The sequence below is a fragment of the Botrytis cinerea genome, chromosome 13, assembly GCF_000143535.2.
Source record: "Botrytis cinerea B05.10 chromosome 13, complete sequence".
In the NCBI taxonomy this organism is placed as follows: Eukaryota; Fungi; Ascomycota; class Leotiomycetes; order Helotiales; family Sclerotiniaceae; genus Botrytis; species Botrytis cinerea.
Window position 1 is genome coordinate 501,520 of NC_037322.1, and position 24,418 is coordinate 525,937.

The 24,418-nt window shown below is 43.3% G+C and overlaps 5 protein-coding genes across 7 annotated transcripts; 2 read left to right on the forward strand and 3 right to left on the reverse strand.

Moving 5' to 3' along the window:
- Nucleotides 1-279: 279 nt before the first annotated feature.
- On the reverse strand, nucleotides 280-2,395 carry BCIN_13g01360 (hypothetical protein). The gene is made up of 6 exons (XM_024696671.1): nucleotides 2,050-2,395; nucleotides 1,522-1,999; nucleotides 1,204-1,467; nucleotides 864-1,155; nucleotides 672-787; nucleotides 280-618 (listed from the first exon to the last, which is right to left on the reverse strand). The coding sequence occupies exons 1-6, from the start codon at nucleotides 2,217-2,219 to the stop codon at nucleotides 397-399; spliced, it is 1,542 nt and encodes a 513-aa protein (XP_024552484.1). The 5' UTR covers nucleotides 2,220-2,395; the 3' UTR covers nucleotides 280-396.
- A 364-nt stretch (nucleotides 2,396-2,759) lies between these two features.
- BCIN_13g01370 (hypothetical protein) lies at nucleotides 2,760-4,993 on the reverse strand. The gene is made up of 3 exons (XM_024696672.1): nucleotides 4,642-4,993; nucleotides 3,272-4,587; nucleotides 2,760-3,226 (listed from the first exon to the last, which is right to left on the reverse strand). The coding sequence occupies exons 1-3, from the start codon at nucleotides 4,700-4,702 to the stop codon at nucleotides 2,810-2,812; spliced, it is 1,794 nt and encodes a 597-aa protein (XP_024552485.1). The 5' UTR covers nucleotides 4,703-4,993; the 3' UTR covers nucleotides 2,760-2,809.
- Nucleotides 4,994-5,127: 134 nt separating this feature from the next.
- Nucleotides 5,128-7,127, forward strand: BCIN_13g01380 (hypothetical protein). The gene is made up of 2 exons (XM_001557030.2): nucleotides 5,128-6,770; nucleotides 6,839-7,127. Exons 1-2 carry the CDS (start codon nucleotides 5,377-5,379, stop codon nucleotides 7,053-7,055), a joined length of 1,611 nt encoding a protein of 536 aa, XP_001557080.1. The 5' UTR covers nucleotides 5,128-5,376; the 3' UTR covers nucleotides 7,056-7,127.
- Nucleotides 7,128-12,984: 5,857 nt separating this feature from the next.
- On the reverse strand, nucleotides 12,985-19,904 carry Bcufd4 (the record flags this gene model as incomplete). Of its 3 annotated transcripts, none has more annotated exons than XM_024696674.1 (7): nucleotides 19,639-19,904; nucleotides 19,521-19,581; nucleotides 18,909-19,351; nucleotides 18,198-18,838; nucleotides 13,962-18,147; nucleotides 13,759-13,908; nucleotides 12,985-13,700 (listed from the first exon to the last, which is right to left on the reverse strand). In XM_024696674.1, exons 1-7 carry the CDS (start codon nucleotides 19,646-19,648, stop codon nucleotides 13,504-13,506), a joined length of 5,688 nt encoding a protein of 1,895 aa, XP_024552487.1. In that variant the 5' UTR covers nucleotides 19,649-19,904. The 3 variants fall into 3 exon arrangements, with proteins under 3 accessions (XP_024552487.1, XP_024552486.1, XP_024552488.1); XM_024696673.1 differs by having other exon boundaries at nucleotides 13,504-13,700; nucleotides 19,639-19,678; XM_024696675.1 differs by having other exon boundaries at nucleotides 19,521-19,904.
- Nucleotides 19,905-22,568: 2,664 nt separating this feature from the next.
- Nucleotides 22,569-24,176, forward strand: BCIN_13g01400 (hypothetical protein). The gene is made up of 2 exons (XM_001557024.2): nucleotides 22,569-23,165; nucleotides 23,216-24,176. Exons 1-2 carry the CDS (start codon nucleotides 22,885-22,887, stop codon nucleotides 23,793-23,795), a joined length of 861 nt encoding a protein of 286 aa, XP_001557074.1. The 5' UTR covers nucleotides 22,569-22,884; the 3' UTR covers nucleotides 23,796-24,176.
- The last annotated feature ends 242 nt before the right edge of the window (nucleotides 24,177-24,418 follow it).

Below are 24,418 nucleotides of genomic sequence, written 5' to 3' on the forward strand. Positions count from 1 at the left end.
GTTCTCGTCTTTTCTAGCCTTTTCGATCATTTTCGACGATTTCCTGAGTCGAGCTCCTCACGTGTCATCGAAATCACCTGAGTGCTGATTGGTTGGTCTGACGGCAATAAAGTGTTTCGTTGCACATCTGAAAGAAAACGCACCCAAGATTTTTTTAGTTTTAGAGTAAACAACAATAAATAGGGTATTGCCAAAGATGGCATTCAAATATGCAGTCAGCATTGCATTCCCCCCCCCCAGTTTAGCATTCATGATCATTAGTGTTTCAGTACCTAAATATGGGACAAATTGCACCGAGTAATCAAATATTACAATCTGAACTTATGTATATGTATTCGACTTTTCCATCTAAATTAACGGCTATTAAAATGATACTTGACACCCCCAAGTCTCAGTTTATAAATAATAACGAAATTTCTTGTTTTCCCAATCTGTCAATACAATACGCTCAACTGTCAAATCCACATCATCAGTGTCCTCTACGTGTTTTGGCTCGGGATCAATGTAAACTCCCTGTTCTCGATCGCGCCGTTTGTTCTCCCTGTCCATGTACTGTCTTAGAATGATTGATAGCACAGTGGAGATGACCAGGCAAGCGATCATGCCGTTGTATGCTGTCTGTTACACTAGTTAGTTTTCAACAATCGAACAATAGGTTAGAGGGTGCATACGTGATAATTTGGTGCTTCTGCGGATTTGAATAGCTGGGGCCCGCCGATGTTGCCAGCACAGTATCCGATAAAGAAAATAGCATTGACGGTGGTTTTCTTGGTGAATCCTGCTGTATCTGTACGAAGGTGATAGTTAGTTCACTTAGTGTGCTAAGAGAAATAATCAAAAAGCGTATGGGAGGATTAACTTACTGCTAGCCATTAAACTGAGAAGAAGGGGGAAGGCGGAGGAAAACAAAATCATCATCCAGCATCCGACCAAACGTCCATATCTGTTGGACATTGGAAGTTCCTTAACCAACAATATCCCAATCAACGCAAAGATATATCCAACAACGATAATTATGAGACGAGACCTGCGAACCTTTGAAGCTGTGTAGGTCGCAGCAATGACAGCTGCAATTTGGAAACCTCCGTTGGGCATGCCAAGTAAAATGGTATCCAGTTCGCCGAAGCCAAAGGATTTGATGATCAAGGATCCGAACTTAATTCATTAGTGAAAGAACAACATTAATGTAGTGAAGGGTTTTACATTTGAAACTACACCATTGGTAATTGAAGCCACAGCGATAATTAGGGAGATCAACCATGTTTTAGGATCAACCAGAGCCTCAATGCATTGAGATCTTGACCACTCATTTGTCTTGAAACTATGTTGTGTCTTTTGCGGCCGTCGATCGGCAATTTCTCGCTCGCGTTGAGTGAGGAATCGAGCAGTCAAAGGAGCATCTGGCAAAGTGAAATAAAGTAGGATACCCCATGCAACAGTAATCAAACCGAAAATAATAAATAGCCACTACAATGTAAGCGTTAGATACCAATTCTGACACCAAGATGAAAGTCGACTCACTCTCCATGATCCCAAACTTCCTCCAATATGAGCAATACCATAAGCTAGCAAGCCCCCAAAGGTATTGGCAATCCCATTTCCCAAAAACCATATTCCATGTCTCCATGCATGCTCAGAAGGCTTATACCATATTCCAGTCAACAAACTGAACCCAGGACTAACAGTACTCTCCGTGATTCCCAAAAGAACGCGGAGAGCACACAATCCAACAAAGTTATTGGCAGCTCCATGGCATCCTAAGACAATGGCCCAGATGACGATTGAAACCGAGAGGTACTTCGCCAACGGGAACTTGACGAAGCCCAAGGAGGCCGGATAGTTGGCTATCAGATAGCCAAAATAGAAAGCACTCCCTAACCATGAATATTCCTGTCCCACCAGCCCAGTGTCAGGTATCAAACCCATTATTGAAGCATAGTTGAGACTGCTTTTATCGAGGAATTGCAGGAAATAGGAGGCCGTCAGCAATGGCATCAAACTAAATTGTCTGTTAGATTTCTAGTACTACGTCGAGATTGTATCACTGACCGCCAGTCAATTTTCCTCAATAGTGCTTTCTCTTCTGCGGCTGTGGGATGACAATAGACCTCGCCGATTTCCATATTCTCAGTGTCTTTCCCAGCTTGAGAAGCATTTGAATCAGTACGGACAGCGTCAGCGTCTCCACTAAGGCTCTTTCCTTTTTCAATTGAAGTCATGATCGAAGATAGAGTATTGAATGAAATCTGAAGTCAGAATCATCCCTAGTGAGCTTTCGAGAGGTTATATCTGTGATAATTGCTCGAGGCTAAGATGGAACATGTTCAAGAGATTCGAGAGTGCTATCTTTGTTCTTATCAGCAATGATAGAACTATTACAGAAACTCATGATATCGAGCACTGGGGAAGGTTGGGGAAAATCTCCGAGACTTCGTGATACTCGGTAACCCGGGCTGCTGGTTCGCCAGAATTGACGACGAGATAAACCACGACGTAGTTGCCGTTATCGGCCCCAGTGGGACGTGCTTATCTTCCAATGTTCACGTGATAACATGTCTTTAACCAAGGTGACTGTCTTAAAGTAATTGATGGATCTGCAGGCCTGTTTGAAGTCATGAGTGGTGTAAGAAGATCGCTTGTTGTACATGTAGTATGTCTGAGGCTAACAACTGCGTAACCCCTCTCGTCTCACTTAGCTGCAAGACACCCGAAGTACCGTGTTCAAATGAAATTAAAATCCAACAAGTACACAAAATTAATGCAATACGATCTTTATTATGTTAAATTTAAATACATCTGATCAATGAGGTTACATGGCTAGGATAATTTGTCTTACTTTACTCAAAGATATGGTCCCCAAGTTGTTCCGCTTGAAAGAAGAAATCCTTTGCAATGCTTTGCGAAGGCGATGATCAGTGATTCGACCCTGCAACCATTCTTGATGTATCATGTCATTTGTTTCAATGGCTGCAATGAACAACGACCATTGAAATTCGTACACCGGCTGTTGCGATCCTGTAGGAGAAACGTACATGGCGAATCGAAGAAGTTGGCTTAGAGCGGTTTTGATCTCAGTCGAACTTTCTGCTCCGAACGAGCTTGACTTACATCGGGCGAAATATACCCGCAGAGCGTAAAACATTGTAGCTGAGTTTGCGCAATTGAGCTTCATGGCTGGTTGCAACGTCATGTCTGAAGATCCATAGTAAAACACAGCACCATAACGCTATGATAAGTAAGTACCAGTTTTCCAAGATATATGACAACTTACTATTTCCAAAGCTGTGAACTCTTTTTGTAGACTCTCTTGCCTTAAGTCTTCCTCAGTATATGGGGGCTTGTGACTGTAGTCGCTAATTTTGCAACATAGAATCAGCATATCAGACATCATGTCGACGGGTAAACAACTCTCAATATCTCTGATACTTTGTGATATCGGGTATTCAGTTCCCCAATTAAGTTGCAAAGCAAGACGAGATTCCGCTTTTACTGCTAAAAGTTGGTCAGGATGTGTTTGAAAGTGGTTTGCCAAGTTAGGCTTGCATCCCAAGAAGCTCCCTTGAGCATCCATTTTTAGCAACCACATGATGATACGAGCGATCAGACTTCGCTCTGCACCATTTTTAGTCGAATTTTGATTGGTTGAAGGTGATTGACCATATATTGGTACTATTAAATTATGCTTCGTCAAATGGTCTATTGCCGTAAGACTCAGTCGGTCTAATTTTGATATAATTGTACCGTTCGATCGCGACATGTACATATATATACAGTAAAACGAAGCCAGTATTGCGAGATGATCCGCAGGGCTCTCAAACTGCAAAGCTTGCATGAGTTGCTCTGTGCCCTTCTCGTAATGCTTATGCCCGTTTTGGCGAAGACGGCTAACATTGTCAGGATTAGAAGGCATGTCGTGGAGCGAAACAGCTAATATAAGATGGAGAAGCATCTCCGAGTGCTTTAGTGCATGGATTAACAATAAGGTAGGAGTAGACCATTGCGGATCTCTCGTAGTTTGAGATAGTGAGAATGCTGTTCGGTAGTGTGTAAGAGCTAACTCTTCGTCGTTATTCAGGCACATCCCATTTTCCAGCGACCTCTCTTGTGTCGACAATATGTTCGCAATAACAAGCGGCTCAAAAGATAGAGGACTACAATTAGTGCCGGCATATGCATTCAGGCTTTGAGGGTCTGGGAGTAGCCATTCGGCAACCGGGTCCAATAACATGTTTGCTTCTGCCTCGATAATCGGCGCCTGGCTTTGAGATGCACCTTCAGGAGGTCCCACTGAAAACGAAGATGCTGATGCTGCTGCCAATCCATGGTCATATCCCGAAAGATAATGATTCAATAGTGCTTCTGATTCTTGTGGCTGTTCCTCTGATAATTGTAAAGCTGGCGAAAGTGACTGAGGAGACCAGTCAGAATTTCGAGACTTTATTGGGCCAGCGCCACGTCTTCTTTCTCTCACACTTGGTAATATACGGGAGCACGGCTGCTGGCAGTTAAGCTTCAAACGCTCACATCTTCCACACAAAGGGAGAAGCTCATCACATTTGACTTTCTTTGCCCGGCAGGTTAAGCAGCCTTGTGATCAAACTATTAGCAAGTGCTTGATTGTATTGATGTTGCATCACTCACCGTATTTGGAACGACCGGTTGTGTTCGACCGCTTTCGTTTATGATTGATATCATCAGACATAGATGGGCAGATCGACACTATCAGAGTGTCATACGGATTGGCAATGTTATATACATAGTACAATCATACAAAGCGTTCTTGACTGACTTCAACAATCCCTAGATATGTTTGAACATTTGAGCTAACTGATATTAGTACAAGGTATGGTATCAAACAGCATGGAATTTCCCTGGCGCGTCGATAATTGTATTCTTTGATGACAAAGTTGGTACACGGGACAATGAAAATCGAAGATAATCCACCGGACCCCCACTTTCTCCACACTGAAACACTATCAAAGGACACAGACTCCAAATAATTAAGCGAGGGGACGTCGGTAACTGCATTGTCTGATTGGCTGAAATACACGATGTGGTCTCGTATCTGTCATTTCCCCTCTTGAAGGGAAAACACACCCCTACATTTTAATGCCCTTTTATCTTCACGGTCTAACAATCTCACTAATGACATGAAATCCTCGGACTCTCGAAGTTAAAGTGGGCTTAGAAGTCGGTTTATCACGAAGAATCAAGAGCGATAGCAAACCTTTACACCCATTGTCCAAGCAAAGCCTTTGACATACACGACCTCATCAATCCTTTCATACAAAGTTTTCCAAAATCTTGTTCAATTTTTGCCTTGAGGCTAATTCAAACAATTAAATCGTTCAGGTATCTCATTCTACCTCCAGCGTCATGGGTAATACTTTATCATACAACGTTGCGGAGCATAAACTCGATCTTGGCGACGGAAAAGGTTCCATCACAGGTCTTCAATATGATAAGAAGGCACGTCGGTATGCTGGGGTACCATATGCACTGCCTCCCTTAGGAGACTTGCGTTGGCGAAAACCTCAGCCACTGCCTGCCGACCATACGTATACATCACATGATAGTACGCCATTCGATGCTACCAAATTTGGACCGATTTGCCCACAGGCCGCTTATATGTCAGCCAAGAAATTGGGAACCCCCGAAGAGGCATTTGGGGAAGATTGTCTAAGACTCAATATCTGGACACCTGTTGAGTCAGCCAAAGATAAGAAATGGCCAGTCATGCTGTGGCTCCATGGAGGGTGGTTCCAAATGGGAGACCCATCACATGAACCGGGAATGGATCCAACCGAGCTCATTTCAACAGGAAAGCTGAACGCTATTGTAGTAGCTATCGGCTACAGACTGAATCTGTTTGGTTTTCTCGCTGGTGATGCCTTGCAGGAAGAGAACGGCAGCGCCGAAGCAGGCAACTATGGATTGTGGGATCAGAGATTAGCCATTGATTGGGTACGCGAGAACATTGCGAGATTTGGTGGTGACGTGGAGAACATTACCCTTGCAGGAAGAAGCGCAGGCGCTTATGCCGTACATGCAAATGCTATGTACGAGTTTCAAAACCCAGCATTTTCAGCCACATCCCCTTCATTCCATCGACTTGTCATGATGTCAAATGCAATTCCCGCACAACCGAAGACACCCGCCGAGTGTCAAGACCAGTTTGACGAACTATGTCAGTTTTTTAATATTCCAGAAGGCTCCAGTGGTGTCGAAAAGTTGGCATTGCTGCGCAAGATAGAGTCGAAAAAACTTGTAGATGCCATTATGAAACTAAAGAATCACACATTCCGACCTGTGACGGATTCATCATTTATTCAACCAGGCATGATGGACTACCATCGCAATGGTACTTTTGCAGAAGAATTCAAAAAGCGAAATTTCAAGATATTGATCGGCGAGATGTTAAATGAAGAAACACTTTATGCTGCAACTAACGGACCTGAAGCAAACGTGGACTCTCTTCGACTTCAAGTTTCTAACTATTATGCACCTGCAACAACGTCTCGTGTGTTAAAACACTACAAACTCCCAACTACAGAGGAAAGGAATGATTGGACGGCACTATATGGCCATATCATTTCTGATGGTCAAGTGCGCGCACCCTCTCGATTTCTCGCAAATAGTCTTTTCTCAAATGGTGTGAGAGTTGAGGATATCTGGCGATATAGGATTTCGTATCGACTATCATTCATAACAGATGCAGTAGCACCAAGAAGCTTTGGTGTAGCACATGCAATGGATAAACCTTTCTGGAAGTAAGTCTCTCTCATCAAAAACAAGTGTGGAGACGGCATTTAACTGACCTATTTCTCTCCCTGAATAGTTTTTCGATAATGCACGGTCCAACCGAGCAAGAACTCGTTTTGATGACGGATTGGATTCGTGACTTAGTCGCATTTGTGGGTGCTGAAAATGATCATCGATATGGTCCTAAGGAGATTGACGAGTTTAAAGTAGCTACACCAGAGGGCAAGATTGAGATCCAGAAAGACACGAGGTGGAAGGAACTCTTGGAACTTGCTGACATATTCTCTGGGTGAGAAATTTCAGAGCTTGTTTCACAGGACAATCCTTAATTATTTACAACTTCAATCTAGACGTGAAACCTATCAATTTTTTTTATATAAAAATCCCCCTCAAGTTGATCAAATATTTGACCCAGCATTTCAATAAAATTTTATCTTCGACATAATATACAAGCATACTAGTACATCAGGACCTAGCAAGTGCCATTGTCCCAAAATGCCAACAATTTCTTTGTACATCCGTCCTCATTGCAATCACAATCTTTAGGATCCGGTGGTAGAAGGATTCAAAATCTTGCTACGAGCAGGCCTTCCATAAAAGCCATTAGTACATCACACAAAAATTATCTCGTAAAAAATCTGACTGAAACAACTTTCTAGGGGTTGATGTGCCAATTGCAACTGTTGGCTAGAAGTGGTGTGGTTATATAGCGTGGTTGGGATCCCCGTTTAGCTTAACGAAGCTGAGCTCAAAACATGCTACACGGCTCTTTTGAGTCTTGTGATTGGAACGAGCGAAGTTTTAATGCTTCAATGAGGAGCGATTGGAGGCTAAGTCTGGTATCAGCAGCCGCGGTAGTTTCAGCTCTAATAGACTTGCTAATAAGAGGTGCTCACGATGTTCCAAAAATATATACCGCTTTGGCAGAACCGGCCACAAACCACTCCTTCTAATTGTTGATGCTCGATAGACTTACTTCTCAAAAAAAAAAAGAATGAGTGGCCTACAATAAAGGATGGGTAAAACAAATCTAGCCAACTATTTTTGCTACCTATATAATACATAATATATATCACACAGATACCTCTTACTTCCAAACCCAGAGGATAGTTGGGTCCAACAATTATTACTTATTAAGAGGATCTGTAGTGGCGGAGGAAGGTAGTTGGTGATCGCTTGCAGCGTGTGTGATAATCAGTAAATATCCAACTGTATATTGTTTCGCACCCTGCCGCCGCCTTTACTACTGGTCTCTGTACACCATTCCAGTTGACACAGGTTGTTGTTCAGCATCTTACGGATAATTAAAGCGTCACTGGCCTTGTGAGCCATAGTCACATACTTTATGTCAATAGAAAGAGGATTCACATAATCACCGTTTGAATCACTTTTAGGGCAGACCTGCGGCGTTGATACATCTGCCTCCAGAGTTCCCCCTTCATTTTTGTTTCTAATTTAAAAATTCGAGATTTCCAACTAGCCTAAAGATTCTAAATAATTGGCAAACTCAGTCACGATGGATCGGCTTTTTTCATATCTTTTGCCTGCAGTTTAGCTGCGTTGGCTTTCTCGAATGATTTTCGTCAGTTATGCTCTTCGTAAATATGAAAGTTTTCAAACTAACATTTTATTGGCTTTTCAGCCATTTTTATTGGTCTTGGAGTAGACTAACTGTCAGTAATTATCATTCATTGCTGTATAGGCATTCGCTGTTGCTGACTTTGAACAAGTACATCGGCATACATTACCGAAAATGATGAATTGGTAATGGTGGCCAAGCTCAGTACTACACAAGACTGGAAGAATTACGCCTCTTTCAAGTCTAGCTATCGGGATTATGGCCAGAGAAAGTACGTCTGGAGTGAACTATTCCTCTGTGTCAAATCTTTGACGTGTCTGGTTAAACCAACGTAGCCCAGGAAAGAACTTGTGTATTCGGACTCGAAATTAAAAGAACTGTTCAACGCAACACTATCTGTTTGTATGAGTAGGATACAAAAGACGTAGCACTCACGATTGTGTAGGCTCTGTATGTCTAATTGTATTCTATTTAAAGAACTAGCTATATACAGGGGATAGTAGACCTTATATAAGGTCTACTAGAAAGAGCTAGTCTCTTTCGCATTCGCTTAGGTCTTTAATACAGCAGTCATTGGATTGAAGCCATTCACTGCGTTCACACACCATCGGCTATTTAGAAAGCAACTGAAACTAAGCTCAATCGACAGATCGAAGCACTTGACATTGAATATTTTGATACTATGATCGGAGATCTCAATAATCTACTAGACGTCGCAATCGAGATTTTTTCTAGCATGGAAGACGGCTCGCAATTACGCTATTATCTCCATAGTATCCGATAAGGATATCGCCTCAATACTGCAGAAGCTCTTGGATCCTCGTCAGGAACTGATAATGACCAAGAGTCTGGTCTTCTGTTACATTTCGACTATCAAGATAGTTGTCTTGACAACTTTTTAACCGAAATAGGGACGGAAACAACTTTGTTGAAACAAAGGTTAAAATCCCCGGCTTTGGTGGCGTGGGACTAATTGCTTCTGTAAGAAAACCTTGTTGAGATCAATGGAGAAAACCCTATAGCGCTTTTCCGTTTGAGTTCATCTAAGACTTTTCTATCATTATGTCTTTACTAAGAGAAACATTAGATATCTACGAATTAACAGGCTAATGATGTATTACAGCCCGAAAAGCTTGAAAATCTTGCAGCCTATCTATAACACTTTGTTAGAGTAGCACTATCAAATTCTCATCCACCAAAACTCACTGACTACAGACGAATCATCTATAGCGGCGACGCGCCTGCATCTGAATTTCAAAAAATTCGCAAAACAATCATAAGAGGTATCCCAGAGTTTGCTGATAGATTCAGCGAGGGTATCAATCCAGCATGGGTTAGTGCAGTAGGGGCGGCAAGAAGAGCTAGGGAATATATGTTGAACCCACCGGACTAGGACTATGAGTTCCAGGAGCAAGTCTATGGAGACGAGCCTCATGATGAGTTATGAAGAGAAAAATTTGGTAACATTCTTTAAAGTTAGTTAGTTGAACTTGCGCAGAGTGGAGTGTGCTCTGAAACACATATTCCATTTCTTCCTGAGTAGATTGTTCGCAGTTTTTGGAATGTGAGAACACAATATTTGTTGAAAATATTGATCTTGTGAAGAATCCAAGAAATAAGCTGCACCGCGTTCTCTCTTTAAAATTTTACCTGCTAAACTTGGCAATTTCAAAGAGCCAAACAATTTACTAATACCATTCATTTTTCGTTTTTGGGCACTTGCAACCTACTCGAACTTCATACGTGATATCAATACACGGCTAACAAGAGTGCCGTAGGGCTCTAGTGCTTTTGCGAATATCTCAAGATTCCTATTGTTGGTATCACCTCGGTGGTGATTTTGACATCTTCATAATAGGTCTGGTATAATACATTGTATTGTGTCTACTTATTCTTGATTCAGAGCTACGAGAGCTAATCGCAATATATTTGTGCGCTAGCGCACTCACGTGCATATATTTACTCGTATCCCAACACCTATATATACATAGTATTCTCGCTTAGTTCAATGAATTCTGATTTATCAATAATTACAACCACAACTCTGCACACCTGTGAGACATATCATATGATTATCTCTAAGTTCACACCAAGTTCTCCAAATATTTCATTCATAGAAACATTCATCCGAATAGACGCAAAAATGTCCACAACTAGTCCACCAATGGAGATAGAACAAATCCCGGTCTAGTTTTCATTGGAAGAAGCACTCCTTACTTACAAGGAGCCTTTTGAAAATCTCGCCGATGATCTCAATACATTTAAGCTGTCGGATTCCAAGACTTTCATTGAGTTATAAAATGAACGCACCAGACAGAGTAGTGAAAACACCATTTTCCTGCTCGAAAACCTGCCTGCCGAAATTCTCACCAAGATTTTCAGAATTGTTTGTACCACAGACTCTCATCATGAGACCCTCTCGATGTGTGTACTTAAGATCAAGAATGAGGACATCCGAAGGCGTAATATCCTTCCTCTAGACCAAAGAGTCGGTATTGGACATTGCTCGAAAGATAGAAGTCACGCTAGAGGAAAGGGAAACGAGATTAAGACCTACAGAGCTCTCATGAGGACATGTTCTATTTTCCGGAATATCATAGACGCTACAGATCTTCTTTTCAAAGACAACACATTTGAATTTTGTTCATTCGAGGAACTGATCATCTTGAAATCTCTCACTCCTAATCGACGTAATAAGATTAAATCAATCTACTTGACAGATAGAATAGAAGGCTTTTTGATAGGAGATCCAGATGTTCCCCAGCACAAGAGAGGACGGGATGATCACGCTCCAAAGCGTCTGCAAGATGTAGAAGCCGGATACTACACTCTTGGCTCCTGCCATGGCCTGCGCAATTTGCACTTTAATATGAAATGGAGTATGTATCTTTTCCGAATCTATAATGGGCCAAATAAGTCATTCCCAATTACCGAAATGGCAGGTGGTGAGAACCATGATGCTTTACATTCTATCTGCGGTCTTGAGAATTTTCATCTTGCGACACAGAGCCATCAACGCCACCTACGCTCCGTTGATTTTCCATGCTGCTTCGGAGGAAAGTGCTTGAACGAATTCGAATACTTCTAATTCAAGTGGTTTATTCACAAGGGGGGTCTTATCGAAGAGCACAAGCGGAAATGGCATTTGAAAATGAATCTGCTAGAACAGCAGGGTAAGACTAGTTTTTAATTATTTTATCGAATCCAATTCGATATTCATACTACTAATCTCCTGCACCACAAGCAAAATTTACATTTATCAATTATATCCCAAACTACTTACCAAATCATTACTAAGTCCTGTATTGTAACAGTACGAGCAATCGTCACACGACCCCGTCTAGAATCTACATAACTTGATCAACATTTTCCGATTATGAAGAACCAGTAATGTTTCTCATCTGGTACCGAGCAATTAATTTCACAGGACATTATCAACTGGGGGCTATCTAACATGAACTCAGACTAATAATATGCTCTCACCAGCGGCCGACTGAATCTTGAGCCAACTATTAATAGGTTGATAACTTTCTCACTTTCTAACCTAATCTATCAGCCCAAGCGATTCTGGTACTCAGGAAATAATAAGAATTCGGGGGACACAGTTAGATAAATTATATTATTTTTCATCACTTGCTCATCAATCTTTACATTAGTGACATGACATCTGCCAACAAATGACACCTCTCCCCCTATAAAATCCCATGCAAAAATACGACAACTATTTTTAATAGCAATGCAACTATAGCGTCTTTTTCTCCCCAAAAGACTCCATAGGAAGGCGTACTGTATACCTAAACCCAAACATTTCTACTAATAAAAAAAATCCCTTGACATCTAAAGATTAATCACGCAACCCTCCTAGCACTCATCAAACCACACTGTGTGTTTCACTAACATACTATTTCCCACACATAGATTGCCACGCAACGATCTCTCTCAATCCAAAGTACCCTTAAACAACAATGACAACACATCAGCCCACAAATTATCCACCAACTTTCCCATTCCACACCACCCCCTTTCTAATCCCAAATTCCTCCTCCAAGACATCTCTCCCCCCCTCTTCTAACCCCTATTACATCCCCTACTACATCCCCTATCACACAAACCCCCACCCATAAACTCCCAAACCCTTACAAAAGACAAGAACCAAACTTAGGGTTTGACCCTACCCAAACATCGCCAATGAAAACAACTATATGTACGAACTAGTTATCATCAATAGCATACTAGCTTATAATAACATAACTAACTAACCTCTTCCAACCCCAAGATTTCAAAGCCCCCAGCCTCCAAAATTCCTCTCTCCCCTTCTTTCTCCCTCCTTCTTTCTTCTTAAGGCTCGCTTCCCGTCTCTCATCAAACATCCCCGCTTTCGTCAAAAAACAAACGAAAATTAAGTTATTCATCAATTCACACCAAGAGATATCAAATACATCAATCAATCTTATCAGAAGAGTCTTCTTGTGATTCCATATGAGTAGGATTTCATTTATAATGACATCTATCATCAGATATTTAGATTGCAAATACGTTTGGTCTCTAGACACCAATAGTACTGGCATTACAAATCCTCGTTTTTACGAAATCTAAGCCTCTCTCATAATCACATACAAAATATACATTCCCAATTACTCTCATCAACAAAATCCTTGATATTATATGAGTGGATCAATTCATCTACCTAATATCTAATCTCAAGACTAGTGTTTGTAGAGTAGTATTTGTAGAAGCAAGACTACCTAGTAAAAAGCTAAAATCCCATCCCGTCCTATCCACCAGTCCATTCCAGTCATATTTGCAAACCATTCCCCCTTCAAGTTCCAGACAGGAGAAACCGGTTTACAAGCTATGCGCCCAAACGACCCACCCATGCAATTTGACTCCTTTCTCTCTCCTTTAACTTCCATTACAAAAACGTAAGTAGATAGAAGGTATGAAGAAGAAAATGAATCTGGCTGATGAAAAAGAAAGAAACAATTGCAAAAAATATAGTCCGTGAATACATATTGGTTTGGCTCAAAAATAAGCAAAACCAACCAAATCCCCCAGTTTTTGTTCATCCTCCAATGAGAATCAATACCCGAAAATGTTATTCCATGTTTGACCAAACCTAATGCACGCCAGATTCAGTTCAATTTTCGCTATTAACATGCGCCTTATGACAGATGGAAAGCTCCCTGTCCTTCCCTAATGGCAGTACTCATACGTCGTCGCATGACGTCTAAATCGGTATAATCGGGCAATTTGAGATAATTGACACATGTCATGACACTTGGTAAGTAGTCATCGGAGGAGTAGGGTGGTTCACTAGGTTTACAAACCACAGTGAACATTGGTGTAAGACTCTTGAATCCTGTGATAAGTTAGCTATCAGTTGTTGTCGAAAATGAATACAGGGATATATAACTAACCACCAATGGGGAGCTTTGGGCTTCCAGTTGTGAATTGGAGGAAGTCCCGACGATCTGGCAGACTGAGCTCACTCATTGTCTGGAGCAGGTTCTTCACACTCTTGCTGTCCATATGGAAGCCGTGATCTGCTTTGATAGAATCGGTCAAAGCTATACGCACGTTAGTGATATTACATCATACAATTAAAGGGAACTAAACATACTTTCAAGAGACCAATCCTCTTCAACTCTGCCAAACAACATAACCAACTCATCCGGAGTAAAGGCCCTCAAAGCAGAATATGGGAAGACTTGAGTGAAGCCTTCACGGAATGCATCGATTTGTTTCTGAACACCACTACCCAAAGTCATGTCAATAACTTTCTCAAGGTAGAGATCAACGTTATCAATGGTGACGGAGATTGAAGAGCCATTGGGAAGAAGATCAATGGCATATCCAGGAAGTGTGAAGTCTAGACTGAGATCTTCAATCTTAGCTCCATCAATTTTCAAAGCTTCTGTAGCAAGGACTTTCTGCGTAGCTGTCAAAGTCGAGTCCTCGGCGATGGCTTTCTTTGCAATAGAGAACTTCTTTATCATCTTGAGGGATTTGGCCAATTGAGGGTCGACAGTTTTGACCGTACCAAGAGAAGGTGTTACAGGGGTTAATTCGTCGCCAATGCGGAAAAATGTGGGATTGAAAGAAACATCGATAATGCGAGAGTCAATCATGGATCTAGAAACAAACTTTCCGAGCATCTTGAATAGGTGTAAAATCCTCTTTCCATTCTCGTTCAATGATTGTTCTTCGCTCATAGGTGCTGGGAAAAGGCCTCGGACACCAAATGCATACTCATCGGTATCGTTATCATTCTCGCGCCATAGCTTGAGCTTCTTCTTGGAGAACTCTTTTGAAACCGATGAATAAAACTCGAGTGTTGGCCCGAGACCAGTTCCAACCTCTTCAAAGTACTCAACCTCTAGGATACTCTGGGATGCACCATAAAGCTCCATAACTTTCAAGGCCGACTCCAAAATCTTTGATCTAGATATCCGAACTTTCTGGCGCTGAAGCCTACCTAGGAAAGGACGTTCATCGCGATGACGATCCCGACGTGATTCGTCAGCAGATTGGGCGTTCTGCCATCTAGTCATTGAACGAGCATAGCCGAAAGATGTTGATTGCAAGAATAGATGACGCGTCTCAAAAGGAAACAAGAACGGGTAAAGCCGGGCAAGATCCTCGCTCCAAGTTGGAAGACAGTTGCTGGCAACCACAAGAGGTTCTTCAAGTTGTCTGTTCAACTTTGCAGTGAGCTTAGTGTTCACAAACTGTGACAAAGGCTCAGCATTTAGTTTCAAGGCATCCTTGTTATCAGCCAAAACATCATCTAGGTTGGCATTAAGAGCGTGTAAGATGTTAAGTAATCGAAGAATTGAGGATGTTGCAGGATGCTTATCTAGCGACGCGGGAATTCCAGATGCTGTAGTCTCTGTACTGGCCTCTGATGCTCTGGAGAGAGAGCTAGGTTCTGGAGGAGGTGGCCCTGGAACACGCTTGAATTTAATGGGATGAATCGCGGACCAAACACTTCGACTTGATTGATCTTCCACCGTGTTGGCCATGGTATGAACAGCGCGGTATATAGTAGTATCATTAGCAATCACTTTGCCATCCATACTGAATTCAATGTGCCAATCTGACGGAACAGCTTGGATTGCAGCTGCATAAGACATAGGTCTGGACGATGTGGTTGGTGTGGACAAGGCTTCTTGGGCAGCAGCTGCCTGAAGTGCCGAGCTGCTGCGGGAAGTGCTTGGCCAAGATTGAGATGGGGTCGCGACTCTTGTGCCATCTTCCTTGCGGGCTGTGACCTTACCACCTGCAGCGACTTCAAGGTTTACAGCTGTAGGATCAACAGGTGAATCCTCTTCCATTTCTTCTTCCATGTCACCGACAATGGCATCCAATGCAGAACTATCTTCTAACTCCTCGTCTTCACTCATCTGTCTCTCATCAGCACACTCGAGGGCGTTAGCAAGTGCATCCTCTTCTTGCATGGGTGGCGGAGGAGGTGGAGGAGGTGGATCAGTTTGAGCTCCCGAGCGCCGAGCCGAACGCCGAGCAGGTTTATCTACGGGTGTATTTGAGGTTGATTGGTCGGCCGATGCAGGGGTTGGGGCGGGACCAGACTTCGACTTTGCTCTACGAGACGTGCGGGGAGTAGATGCAGTTGGATTCGCTGCGGCTGCAGCCGCAGCGAGACGTGCCTGGGCATTGGGAATGCCGGCATATGGATTGGGTAAGCCAGCTGCAGCAAGAGCAGCTAATGCACCAGAAAGGCCGTCTCTGGCTCTAGGTGGCCGAGGACGATCAGACAAGCTGATTCTGGGACGAAGGTAATCATCCAAAGCCTTGAAAGTAGCGATCGCATGAATAGAAACCATGATGTTTCTGTAAGATCTTGGAATCTCGGAATCCTCGTCAGCTACTAGCTTAAGACGAATTTGCTTAGCAAGCATTGATGCAGCACTACTCCTATTTCCTTCAAAGCTATTTGAGTGAACAGTAACAACTTCAAAATGCTCTGAGCGACTCAACAAATCTTGTAATTTGTGGATAAGAAGACCAAATGGAGTCGCAGGCACATCCGCCCCAGTAATTGACTTCTTAGTGAGAGTTTGGCCCATGAAGACTTCGAGGAACGCAGATCTAGCATCGTTGGCCAGCTGTTCGTCAGGATTATTGAAAACTTCTAATAGGACTTGGACTATTTCAGAATTTAATAACTCGGCACTTGTAACACTTTGTAAAACATCGCCATCAAAATATGATGCAAGTGTTGTGAAAAGCTCAACTCCATTCCCGGGGCCTTGATGTAAATAGAAATTCCTGATGTCTGAAGCGAGAGATTGTAAACTCGTCAAAATTTGGGTTGCCTTATTCTTCATGGCCTTGCTATTCTTTTCGTTCTCATGAATATCAAGGAACTTTTGGGCACGGGCGGCAATGATATATACCATAGTCTTTGGATCTGATGATGCATGTCGGTGAAGCCCATCCAATGACATTGTAGAGCCACGAGAGCTGACTGGAGAAGCTGTTACATCATCTTGTAAATCGTCATTATGTCCGATTTCATTGTCCATGTCGTCCTCGTTATTCTCATTGTCTTCGTTGTCTTCATCTGACGAGTTGTGATCTTCGTTACGCGCCTCTCCATTTTGACCAGCCTTTTCAGAGATCTTGCGATCTGCATCAGCTTGCGCAGTAGCAGGCTTAGACTCAATAGTTTCCGCAGACGGGTGTTTGTTTTCTGTCTTAGTCTCTTCAATAGTTGCTAGTTTAGTAATTTCAGCAATCACTCCTTCCCTGTAAAATTGGTAACGATATATGTCTTCAAGACAAACGAGAAGAAGCTCCGTAGCTTGAAGTGCTGAGATCACTAAGCTAGGGTGATCTTGCTGTGAGAGAATTGCAGCCAAGAAGGATGCATATGGAACTGATCTTAAAGCCTCCATCAAAATATCCTTGTCAAGATTTGAAAGCATTCTGAGCTGAGCGTTGAGAACCTTTTGGCGAACGTGGAGATTGACGGTGCTAGAAAAGGCATCCGTTAAGGTTGGGAAGAGAATAATTGCAAATCTCTTAACCTCTTCTCTACAACCCTCTAAAAGTTCAATACGAATCTCGTTCGCGGACTTTTTTCTTGAACCAGATGATGCATTTGTTGCTCTCGATGGAAGTTCGGTGTCAATATCGTCGTCAAACATTGAATTGCCACTTCGTGGAATTCCGGGTAAAAGCTCACATATAACGTTCAAAGTCTCGATAACCTGTTCTCGAGGTCTGTGGATCAAGGCTTGCATAATCACGACGCTGTCAATCTTTGATGCTACGTCTTCTGTGGCGCTGGGTGGCGAAACACCAGTCAAAATTTGATATAATGTTTCAACAACGTTCATTTTAAAAAGTTCGGCGGACAGTTTAGGACTCGCCTTTGCTGTGAAAGCAAGAACGCGAAGAAATTGTGTATGGATATTAGCACCAATAAGATTGGTAGATCCAGGGAGTAAAAGACGAAGAATGACGCGTAGTAAATCGGGGCTGACGAGTTCCTCGAGCTTGCTTGGGTGATACCTGAAGCTCTCCACGATTCGAGTTACACAAAGTGAGCCCTGCTCAACGACTTTCTGATCATTGGAGTTGAAGACGCTTAGTAAATTGGGCATAACATCCTTGACTACGTTGAATGAATCCTCGGGAATGTTTCTGCAGCAATTTGCAGCAGTAGTGACAGCAGTTCTTTGTGTGTTTGTGTTATGGAAGTCAAGATTTGTTAGACAACCTGTCAATCCTCCCTCGCGGACGATTGATGCTGGATATTCAATGGATATTTTTTCTAAGGTCTGAAGTCATAGTCAGTATTTGAAGCAGAAATCCAAGTCGTAGTACTTACACTCAAAGCCTGTTCAGCTATATCGATGAATGTTAATTCTAGAATACTCTGGCAGAGAACTGGAACAGCGCCACCGTAGACGACGTTAGCAGTGCTTGCAGGTAAGGCTTCCATCAAATTGGCAATGCATCGACAGGCAAGGAGCATAATCTCAGGATTTGCCTCCCCAAACCCGAAGTCTGCAGGTTGCATCAAAACCACCAGTTCTTTGACAAAGGCATCCGGAGAAAAGTGACCGGAAAGATTGTCTTCGGTAGAAACAAGTAGTATCTCAGAAAGTTCTTGTAAAGCTATCAATTGAATGGAAGGGTCATCTTTTTGCTTCAATTGTGTCAAAATGTCGCGCAATCGAGAAGAGACTCCAGACATCATTCCACTCAAAGCTCGCAGAGTGCTCGATAACCCATGGGGTGGTCCACCGGGTCCACCAAAGCCGCCGAATGGATCGTCATCGTCATCATCACCGCCATCGTAGTCTCGAGGGATATCGTCGTCATCGTTGTCATCGCTGGCATCGTCGTCATCGAGTGGATGTGGGGGAGGTTTATCATCCTCATCGTTCATTGTCGTGTCTGTATCCTTAGCAGCAGTGGCGGATTTCTTCGACTTCTTACTGGAGCTCGGTGTGCTGCTTGAGGCGTCTGCTTGAGAGAATGTTAGCTACTTTAGACTAGATCGAGTAGAATGTGAGTTTCAGTAGACCTGGCCCACCTTTCTTATTATTTCTGTTAGACTTGCGCCTGGAGGAACTCGCAGCCGCGTTTGATGGCTCATTGGAAGGACCGGCAGAATCACTGTATATATTGTTAGACACTTGACCATGCTCCGAATGGATCTTGACTTTCCTGTGACTAGACATAACCGCAGGAGCTTTTGCGTTCTTTCGACGAGAAGATGCGGCTGAAGCAGGAGCAGGTGTGGGAACTTCGGTTTCTGAGACCTTCTGACGCTTTGAACGCTTGGATGGAGTTGCCTTTGTGGGTTCAGGATCCAGAGCGGGACTTGGTTCCCGCACAGTAGCTTTACGCTTTCGTGATGGGGCTGAAGAGCGACCTGATGGAGCTACTGCTGCAGTTGCTGCAGTCGCAGAAGCAGAAGAGCCGGCCGATGATTCTGAAGAGTTGGCAGCTTGCCGCGCGGATGATCGTGTAATTCTGGAAGACATGAGTATTGGCTCTTGAATAACAACCTCTTAATCCATCCAACCATCGACAACTGGTGATTGACAGTCGCAAGTAGTTGAAAATGATTTAATGATTAAGAAGGAGTTGTTGACGGAGGAAGAAACGCGGGTAAAAGACAAAGGTAAAGGTGGTTGTGTACCTGGGAGTAAATGAAGAAGATGAAGAGACGGAAGTCGCAGTGGAGAGTGGTCTTGATATTTCTGGACCGTTATCGTTAAATGATGTCGACTCTTGTGGCCTTTCAATATGACTCGTACCCTTTGCCATTAATCCATCAGTTCGGTTTCTAATATAGAAGTCGCCAGCAGTTTCTTTCCGATTTGTTTTTCCTTTTGAATATTGTTTGCAGAGGAAATTGTCGACTTCCTTTTTCGTCTTCGAAGGAGGAGTGGATGGTGGTGGTTGACTTTCCTTTCAAGGAGTTTGTAGTGGGTGTGGTGGTGTGGTGGTGTGTAATAAGCAGCACAGTACCTGTGTACGTTGTAGTGTAGGTGGAGCCGAGCATTTATTCTTAGTTGCGCTCGAAAATTTAGCGGAGGGAAGCTACGGCACAGTACACAGTTCATCAACGTCAATACTTGTCCATGAACACCGCGCGTTCTCGAGGAGAGAGCGCAGCTGTGTGGGTTTATATTGAATGAGTTTACGAACATGTGGTGTGGCGCTGGTCATTCAATTCAGATCACGATTCACGACTTCCACTTGCAATGGCGATAGCAGGTTGGAACAATGAAATAAGTAAGCACAAGCTATGTCAACGCTTTCAAATCACAGGTAGGCGGACAATAGAGAGATTCCTCCCATGCCAACCCGATGTTCCTGCCATGATGACTTCGAGAACTTGCTTCTCTATGTGGCATATCGTATAACAATTCACTATTCAATTCTGTTTCGTTCGTCATGAGCAGAAGGATGCATATCGGCATTGGAGGAGAACATGTTTCATCATTCGACTACCTCGATCGACATGTACTGTCATTGGCAACTGAAATTCGAGCATCTATTCGTTTCGAGCCGTCTGAATAGTATTCATCCTACCCCAATCCCACCGAACACGAGAATTTATACCAGAGACTAACAAGCATTCCAGATTGACACTGGAGAAAGGCACATGCCCCGTTCAAGCAAGAATCCACTCTGTCTGAGGGGTGTTTGAAGGAATACGTATTATCTATGTCTCCTTCGTCGTATTGAGCCAAACGGTCTCCTATCAGATAGTTCATCTATCAATGTGTCGCTTCTTTCTCGAGCGCAGCGAGCTATGGGGGTTTGGGGGCTTGTCCCCATTCTAGTTTAATCTGATGATGCAGATCAAAGACGATGGATGGATGTATAACATACTGTGCAACTTGAGTGGTTAACTCAAGCTGGCTGATATCCAAGATCTTCGATGTACAGAATACATACATGAGTTTACTTCATCGATATTGGCTGAGCGAAGCTTTTGTATGTGAGAAAATACCCAATATTATAGATGTCGCTTGATATCACAATACCACCTCCGTATCTTGCATGGCTACGTACAGCTTCATCATAGGTTGTTATGCCTCTCACAATTTCTAAATACTATGGACAACTCATCTGTACCAGAGATTACTTCCACTCACCTTCCATTCGTATCCCCAACACCCGAATTGATTGTCATCATTCCCAACATCCACCAAGAATGTTATTGATAGCCATCATTTACCCCAATGCTTCTTTTCATCCTTGATTCTCTTTTCCGCATGGCGAGAAGTAGAAGACCGCAGAGGAACCTGTTTGCATACATGCCACTATGCCCAAAAGGTAGTTGTAGAATGAAATATTTGCAATTCCTCAGCGTACCATTACACAGCCAAAAAGCCACCTTCTCTTTTGGCCTTGAACAGAGAGCTTTGTACGAAGTACAATAACGATACCTCCCAGTACATTCAACATTTTGACTGTGAAGCAATGAGGATAACTGCCATATCGCCCTGCATGGGACGATGTCGTTCGACCGACCACATGCGTAGGTCCTTCATGCTCCTACACCTATCTCTCAGAAACGACAGCATCTTCGTGTTTCCTTCAGCAAGTAAATAGACAAAGCCTCGACCAACAGCGAACTTGTTGAAAAGCACATGCTCATTCCGGTACCACGGGTGACGGGTACCATCTTGAGCTCGAAACTTTCGGACGAGATGGATATATCTTGGGAATTCGGCTTTTCCGGGGCGGTTTCACGGGGTGGAGTGGGTTTGAAAGGGTGGTGGGGAATGCAGCATTGCTTCTGGTAGGTAGGAAACAAAACACAACCGTCTGGGTTCGGTGCAATGCAAGCACGCAAGGTTGAGCAACAGTTGGTGGTGATAGCTAGGGTCGGGAATTTGATGGCTGAATAACTTTACGGCGATGGCCGCGTCTCATAGGTAAATCCCTCGATTCATTTGGGAATCAATATACCTAAAGGCAGTAGATGTGTATATAATGCCTACTCCATACTCAATGCCATCCTCACGCTGAGGCTTTACTCTAGTAGATATGTTTCTTCGTGGAATATGGAGATTGCCTCATTCACTGACCAGGCCAGACAATGATGTCCGCACTAGACACCATACCGACGTAGGGATGGGTCTGTTAGTCATCCTTCTCCCGACCTCTTCATTGCCAAAGCAAACAGGTAGAGAGAGGGGTTGAACATTTTGAAACGATTCAAGTTAGAACATCCCTCTCCCTGATTGGAGCCGAGTGCATCGTGCACTGTACCAGGGTCGGCGGCCTGCACGAAGGCGAGGAGATAACCGTAGCAAGCAAGCATTGGCACATAATCCAGACCACCATGGCGGAGCAGCTACCAACAAAATGTTGAGTGTATGTGAGTGTATGTGAGTGTTCATCCAAGTGAGCATTTTGTGTCGAAAACATCACGTCTCCAAAACAACCCGCGACTTACTGGTGATTTGTAAGTGCACATCCATCTCGACTCTGAACGCCTTTGAAATCCTCGCCGTGATCGTCTCCATCGTCTCCATCGATCAACCTGCAATAGGTAACTCCGTACCTACCTGGTAGTTTGATTACCTCTTCCCTAGTATCTTCGAGGTTCCGGCACATCAAAGCGTAGCAGCGGGGCTTTGCGCATATCTCGAGCCATCCCACTATCTCTGATCTCTGATCTCTGACTCCTCCCTCCAACCGATATTATAAAGTTCGCCAATCCACCGACATCGAAAAGTCTTAATTCTGATTTATTACTTACAAATCTGTTGGCCCTCACCACATTTACATCTCATCCATTGAAAGTTAAATACCAACCTAAAAGTCGAACAAAATCAGAGACAACGGCGTACTTTATTCTTTGTCGTACTCTGCGAAGAGCGGCTGCTAGAAATATCTTCAACCCATCGCAATTCCTTCGCAATCGATCCCTGCTATTCCGAAATTCGTCATCCAGCCTTCGCCCTCCACCCAAAATCTCGAGACTCTTTTCCACTTTTCCTCCAAACAAGAACATACCACCTCCGAATCACGATCCGACGATGACTTCCAATCCTACCGCCCAGGTTATTCCTGCGCAAACTCTCGACAATTATACCTTCCCAACCGATCGCCTCAGACTCACCCAAAACCACCCCGAGAAGACTCCCTTGGTGTTGGTAGCCTGTGGTAGTTTTTCGCCCATAACCTACCTTCATTTGCGAATGATGGAGATGGCTGCCGATTACTGTAAATTCAATACAGAGTTTGAACTCCTCAGTGGATATTTCTCACCGGTATCCAACTTCTACAAGAAGGCAGGCCTGGCAAGTTCGGAACACCGGTAAGTCTCAAACTACGCATTTATTTGTAAAAACTAGCTAATACCTGCAGACTTAATATGTGCGAATTGGCTGTACAATCTTCAAACTGGCTTATGGTGGATCCTTGGGAGGCCTTACAAACAGAATATACCCCAACTGCCCTCGTACTCGACCATGTCGAGCATGAAATAAACAAAGTGATGGGTGGTGCTATTCGTCCAGATGGATCTCGAGTACCTGTTCGCATTGCTTTATTAGCTGGGGCTGATCTTATCGAAACAATGAGTATTCCAGGAGTTTGGAGTGAGACGGATCTTCAGCATATTTTGGGACAATATGGTACTTTCATTGTTGAACGTACCGGCACGGATATTGAGGACGCCCTTGCAAGTCTCGAACAATACAAACGCAACATCTACGTCATTCAACAACTTGTCACGAATGATATTAGTAGCACAAAGATTAGACTTTTCTTAAGGAAAGAGATGAGTGTACAATATTTGCTACCTGCTCCAGTCATCGAGTACATCGAAGAGCATCGCCTTTACGAAGAGGACGGCGCATCATCCATCAGCGCAGGCAAATCCAAGGCAGCAGAAGGGTCAGGCCGGGCATCACCTGCAGTGGGAGATTCAAAGCTCAAGAATTAAGGAGGAGATTTGTGATTGCGGAAGAACTAGAGCGACAAGAACGAGTTATGATTATACGAACCAGTTACAACTGGAAAGTCATTATTTTCGCCAGATAAACATATCATCTGGCTTTCATATCCATGGCTTAACTTCCCAGGAATACTGGCAAAGACCGATTTCATGCATGTCAAAAATTTGATTGGATACCGATTTGGAATAGGGCGGGCATTTGAGCATTTCAGCCGGAGTTTGAGGAGCGTTTTTGGGATACGGTTTAATTTATCTTTTCACAAATACTAGATGACTGGCAATTCATGCCGTCGACAGCATAATGTTATGAAGGACATATAGAACGAGTCTATAGAGCTCCATTACCAGCGCCACCAAAACTTTCCCTTCAGCATTGTCCTGCAGCAGCGTGTTTGTGTTTAATACGTATTTTGATGAGAAACCTCCGACATGAATTTGATGCATAAAATGAAGCAATCTTTGAAAATTCAACAGCGTATAAATCCGCAGCAACAGGTAGAAGAAAAGTCACTGACTCGCTGCTCGATTGTGTAAATGGGTGAGTACCTTGTGAGTTTGTTGGCCATTGTGAAACCAGGATTCAGATGATACGCGAAGCTCTACGCCACATA